We start from the raw sequence: 6,589 nt of genomic DNA, 5'->3' as shown, positions 1-6,589 counted from the left end.
TTTGGTATCTGCGTCCAGCAGTTATTCTCACAGTTGCAGTATGTACCAACAGCCACAGTCGCCTCTTTAGACGCCGCGGCTGTAGATCTCATCACTGTGGTTTGTGCAGGAGTGTAGGTCGCCCCTTTGAATAGAATGGATCGATTGAGTGAATTGGAGACAGTTAAGATATTATTGTGCTTCAGCTTTTATGTATCTATTTATTTCTTGGTCATCTTTGATTGATTTTTGTTGTTGTTGTTGTAAATGTTGGATTTTTTCCCCCTTTCTTTCATTATCATATGCGACACGCAACGCCCACCCTGCATAATGAAGATGGAATGAACAGCTACTTGGGTGAAACTCCAACTAATAGATGGGAAGGAACTACGCGACCGTTCCAGCTTCTCGTCATCAGCTCCCTGTCACTTACAGGATGAGCCGCGCGGCCTCAGGTTGTCAGACTGCTCTGCTCTTTGAATGGGGTACGGCGGTGGACTCATGACCTCAGATCTTCCGGTGCAGCGACTTATGGCCCTTTGGAGGTGAAAGCTGAAGAGCGAAGGTCATGCTTTAGCTTCTGTCACGGAGAAAGTCCCGCAGAAGCCGGGCGAGCGAAAAGGACTCCATCTGTCCTTTCCCCCAGTTGCTTTCTATTTATTGTAAAAACTTCTCATTGGATAAATGGTTCACTTCAGACCACCTGAATCCCCATTGGGGGGAAAGGTCAAAACCAGCAGTCGTCAAACACCTGATGTACTGCTCATAAAAAAAGGGGCTCATCCAGAGACAAATTGAAAGGGTGTGCCTGCTCCAATGACTGTCTGTCCTCTCTGCTATTCACTGACTGACTGTCTCACAGTGAGCAACGTTTCAGCTGACGGATGAGCCTTCACATTCCAGGCCTGTGAAGTCGGTTCCTGCAGGAATCCGGTTTATTGATGCTCTTCTTCTCCCTCTTTTCTTCTCCGATTTTTTTCAGTTTGAATGCCACGAGCTGGCCTAAAGCGGCGGGGTCTGTTCAAGAAGTTCCACACATTACTGAGGAGTCCAGCTAAAATAAGAGACGAGAGGAAACAGGGTCGAATCTTTATTGAGACCAAGCATTTTGGACAAAAGGAAAAACGAATCAAACAGAAAAGGAATGGGTTCATCGGTTCCTCTTTTAGCAACATTGTAAGGTGCTGTCATCAAGTAACAGCTTAAACCTGCACACGTAAAACCACATGATGAACAATTATGTTGTCCAGAAAACCTTTATTTGATCCAACTTGAAAAGTTCATTTATTGGGTTTCTGGCAGCTGTCCATCACCAGTTTGCAGACCTGAGTCATTGTAATGAGCATAAGGCTGTACTCCATGAAGTCCACCTTCTTGTCCTGGTTCTGGTCCAGGGTCTCCATAATCTGGTCAATTGCTGCTGGGTCATTGCTGCACTGAAACAGAAGATCATTTTTTTCATGATCGTGAATACACACGCGCACACACACACACACACACACACACACACACACAAAAGGAATCCATGTGAAAACGTCAAGAAGCACCGCTGTATCTATACTCTTAACGACTAACTATGACGCTCAAAGTGTTGCACTGACAAACACACGCACGAAGAAGGACACTCACCTGCATAAGGTTGGGGAACTCTTTCTTTAACAGGCTCTTCAGCTCATTTTTGCTCAAATGTTCACTGTCTCCTTCCTTTGCTGCATACTCGTTGAAGATTTTGGCGGCATTAAATAGAGCAATTTCACTGGTGGTACATTGATCCATTTCTTTTCAGGGCTGAAGGGAAAACAAAACACCCTCATTAGGAAAAATGATAAATATTGCTGTCATTATTAGCAATCAATTATTAGTCCTGAAGATATCTTGATATATGAAACAGAACACTAAACCCGCCTCCGCTCCACCCCAGAGCTTGAATGAGGACATACCGTCCAGAATGACAGCACACGTCTAAAGATATTAAACATCTAACCCAGTTGAATATCAAATACGTGAAATCATTTCTGCCCTGTTCGCTCCGTGCAGGGTGCCTCCTTCTGTTGTAAATGTGAAATCGAATCCGATTCATCTTATTTTAGAGGAGAATAAAATGTTTGAAACAGCCCGCGATGCCACCGCCACTACTGGCCCCTTGGAAATAAAAGCCAACACACGAACGTGTTCCGCAACATTTCGTTTTTTCTAACGTTGCCATCGCACGGCATCTCAACTCTCACCTGGCAGAGCTGACGCTGTAGTTGTTGAGGAGAGCAGGGACGCGGAGGAGCAGAGGTGATGGCAGAGGAGGTGTCTTCAGCTTGCTTCTCATCACTCATATATATGCTCCCCGGCCCCCCCCCAAAAAAAAAAGTTTGAGTCTGGCCCAGATACACTCCTCCCTCAGGCGTGTCCCCTGGCACGCACACACACAAAAAGTGTGAGTCAGCACCAACAACTACTACAATAACACAAATATCCACCACGGACAATACTTCCACTGCTTCCTGAGTCTCTCCCTCCAGACGAAACCCAACCGAGAGACATGACTGGTCGACACAAGTCCCAGAAAAGAGGCTTTGGAGGTTTCCAAGAGCAAAATGCTCATTGACTACAACACCAACATTTCCGTAGCAGCAAAAAAACACAAATGCAGCTCAAATAATGTCCAGCAAGTAAAACCACCGTTGCATTTTATAAAACACGGAGTTGCGAAGACACGACTGACTGAGCGCTCGTCCACTGTGCTACCCCTTCACCTGCAAGCATGCAGCGGCATTGGACGGGCCAGCTGTCAATCACACTGTATCCACGCTCCAATACATACGGTGCTTTATGGTCTATCGGACTGTAAATGGACCATGATGGACAAAAGTGAACATCATGTTCGACGAGAGACTGAACCGTAAACTCTTCAGGAAAACGTTTACTGACGATATAAGTCAAGTGAGAAATAGAGTCATTTTCTCCCAGACCTCTATGGAAACAACCAGTGAGTCGCCCTCTGCTGGTCAGTACAGAGAATACAGGCTTCGTCATTTTCCAGTCTATGGTTTATATGTTGCGCTATTTTTTCCCCTTTGACCTGAGAGAATCTACATATCGTTCCGTCTCAGCCGAATACTTTGTGTGACAATGAATGACAGTAAAAGTAAACTTGAACTTTTTTTTTAAAATTATAATAGTTCTTATCTGATGCAGCGTCTGTCCTCTAACTCCTTACACGAAGAAATTCCTGATCTGATAAAAAAGGGAAGGGTACAACTGCCCAGCCTCCTTTACGCCACAGGAAAAAGGTCCGGGCCTCACTGAAGGGGAAACAACAACTGATGAGGAAAGAAAAGAAAGAAAAAAGGGAAAAGATAGAGAAGGAAAGATGCAAGCTGGTTGCATGCTAAATCTCCAGAAAGGAAGAATGAAAAAAAAAGTGTTGTTTTTATACAACAAAATATACAATTTTAAGGGAAATGATTGCAGCGGAAGCAAGATACTGAGAAAATTGTTGTCTTTATTGGTCTTTTTTCTCACGAATTAAGAATGAAAACTAAATGTGAACCAACAGTGAAACGTGATTATAATTGGAGCTAATCTACTGTGCCAATATTTCTTTTCCTAAACAAAAAGCTAAAGGGGCACGTGAGAGAAAGTAGCATGTAGGAAATACCCACCATTTCACTCATGTGGAGGGTTCGAGGGAGTTTTTACAGGCGTGAACAAAACATTGGGAGTTGTATTCCACTTACATGAAGGATTTCAAAATGAAAAAAAAAGAGATTAGAGTATCATTCCATTACATGGAAGATTTCAGACTCATGTCAACCCATCTGCCCATGAAATGGTGGTGCCACCTTTCCAGCGCGCTGATTGGTCGCTTGTGTGGGCCCTTTGGGTCGAGTCAGAGCTGGTGGAACTTGTTCACTTGGAGTAAAATATGTTGGGCTCTGCAGCCACGCCTGTGTTTGTTGTTGTCGCCGGCATCGAGGTGTACAGAGCAATTCAGCTTCAGATACAGCCTCTGAGAAATAGGAGTTAGTATTTTGCCTTCAGGGGTTTTAAACGGTCATCCGTTGTGCCGGACATGAATGTAATCTGCCAGAAACTGCTCTCCTCCATGACATGAGGGCGTTTTCCGTGACATATTTCTATTTCAATTTCTGTATTTTTCTGAACAAGTTTTTATGTCATGTTTAACTGTCTTCAAGATAACCATATGATGTGATCTAATAGATTTCATGTGGGAACCTAAATAATAATAATAATAATAATAATAATAATAATAATAATAATAACGCCTTTCTAAAGAAATTGCAGTGTGAATGCTGCTGCTGAAAGGCTAACGCTGAGCTGGACTGCTGACTTGGATGAAGAAGGTGAAGGAGTATGAAGAGTAGGAAAAGTGGAAAATGGATAGTCAATGTGTAGAACGACTGCGAACACGTTGAATACTTCGAAAAGTGTGAAAGTTAATATAAAGTTGAACACAAGCCGGAAACAAGCCTCTTGAGTGAGCTGAACGTTTTGATGTTTGAATGACATATAATGACAATAACATGATAGAAGTTAATGTTGGACCAAATAAAAAACTCAGACACTGATCTAACCCGTTTCACACAGTGGTTTGGCAACATCTGCAAACTACTGCGGTTACAATTGAATTCCTGTTAGAACCTCAAAACAGCTTTAAATAACTCTCCTTGCCTTAGAGAAGGAACGATTAAACTTCACTTGGCATCACTTAAAACTTGAAAAAATTATTTAAACACCAGATACTTAACAAATATAATAACTGAAGTATGATCATGAGTGTGCATGGAATGTGTTTGGGATTTGGGGGTAGATAAAGGCTATAATGTAAAATTTTACTTTACGTGACTTTCTTTCATAGCTCTGTATAATTTAAAGGGAGCTGAATCAATGTTAGAAAGGTGAACTAAAGGGGCAGGTGCAATAGGGTGAGGCGTGCGACTGCTGGATGTGTACAGGAGGGGAACATGAACGGCCCCGGGAGCACTTTCATAGCAGGACAAACCTGCTCTGTACAAATGTGGTGGTGAAGTTGGCAAAGAGTCACTGAGTACACACCAAGATCCAGAAAAAAGGTTCCTCAACGACACAAGCTGATGTCACACATTCAATAACCACATCAAACTTTTCGGCTCCGTGGCGTCAAACCATAACTGCCATCTAAGTCGTTGAAGCGTTCGTTTCATTTTAAGTGCTCGGAACAAAATGACTGGACTTCAGTGAGGACTTCAAGAAAGACAGAAGAAAACTATCTTCTTTTTTTTTAACATTGCATCTGAACGCTGGAATCAAGGAGTCCTTCAGGATGCGGCTGCAGCCACGCCTGTGTTATGATTTAATGACTTAATGAGCCATTCGCAGTTTCACTGTACCGGCCGTGTGTACTTAGACTTGCATGGCTTAATCTTTGAGACAAGCATATGCTACTGGCAGGATCAACCAGGTAGCCCTCTGCTCTGCCGTCTTAGTGTCTCTCTGCCTCCACCTGGTGGTCGCAGAGCAGACTTGTGCGGCAGCTGGCAGACATGAATGACGAGGTCCCAGTGTTCGGACTTTGGTGCTACTAGTACGCTGCCCTGCGTCACTAGCAAGACCTCTGGTGACAAGTAGTGGGACAAATGTAAGAGTTTTGGTTCAACTATTAGGACAAAATGTCCAACTAGTACAAACAAGTGTCCAACTAGTACTGACAAAGAGCCAACTAGTGGAGGAAACTAAAGTCTGATAACAAGGATATTTAATATATGCTCAAATGGCTTGCCATATAAGGGCTGTTCTTTGTCCTACTTTTGCCTCTCTTTTTGAACGGTTTATGAGAACATAGCCACATTATCTAGGATGTGTAGACATCTTCTTGTCACTGTGTGGATTAAACTGAAAACCTTTTACTAGTCAGACTACATGAGCAATTTTACATGCAACTTTAACGTAATTTCCAAGCACCTCAATATATATATATTTTTAATGATGTGTCATTTCACATGGACTGCATTATTGACTCAGTTAGGTGCAGACCAGCAGTCATTGAGCACCTGATGTGCCGGTAATGCAACACAATGTGTACAGAGGGTATTAACTATTAACTTGAGGGAGGGTGTAAAGGAGGACTCATGGGACTTAGGAAAAGCCGGCAGCGATGCTCATTATGCGATGGCGGATGTTATTGACGTGTGTCTGTCATGGTGAAACTACAAATAACGCAGCGGCTCCATCAGCATGATTCAGTGTTTTACCGACGCGTGACATCAGATGTAAATGCTTCTTATGTATCAGTAACTTACATGATGACGTGCGTCTCTTCTGGGTCATATTCATACTGTTCTACTTCTTCTACTTCAGATTTAATCGTTTACGTTTGTGCGCGTCACGTCATGTTAAATATCGCTGCCGCAATGAATTGTGGGGCGTCTATTTCTCCTTTCTTTTCGCATAGGAAACAACAACAATTGCAACATTTGCAATTTCACGTACTGGAACTCTGGAAAATTTCGGGAAAATGTCCGCACTTCAGTCTAAAAGCAGTTTAGACTGCTAGAATTTTCTTGATTTGACTCTTAAAATGCCCACTCATACTTTCATAGTGCTGGTTTTCTCCCTC

General features: G+C 42.9%; 1 protein-coding gene across 1 annotated transcript; it reads right to left on the bottom strand.

Annotated features, from left to right (window-relative positions):
- Positions 1-1,056: 1,056 nt before the first annotated feature.
- On the bottom strand, positions 1,057-2,366 carry s100a1 (S100 calcium binding protein A1). Its single transcript, XM_035609237.2, has 3 exons — positions 2,208-2,366; positions 1,609-1,767; positions 1,057-1,415 (listed from the first exon to the last, which is right to left on the bottom strand). The coding sequence occupies exons 2-3, from the start codon at positions 1,753-1,755 to the stop codon at positions 1,260-1,262; spliced, it is 303 nt and encodes a 100-aa protein (XP_035465130.1). The 5' UTR covers positions 1,756-1,767; positions 2,208-2,366; the 3' UTR covers positions 1,057-1,259.
- Between the last annotated feature and the right edge of the window lie 4,223 nt (positions 2,367-6,589).

Source organism: Scophthalmus maximus, chromosome 10, assembly GCF_022379125.1.
Source record: "Scophthalmus maximus strain ysfricsl-2021 chromosome 10, ASM2237912v1, whole genome shotgun sequence".
NCBI lineage: Eukaryota > Metazoa > Chordata > Actinopteri > Pleuronectiformes > Scophthalmidae > Scophthalmus > Scophthalmus maximus.
The sequence above is the reverse complement of the archived record's forward strand: the minus strand, read 5'-3'. Positions and strand labels throughout refer to the sequence as shown.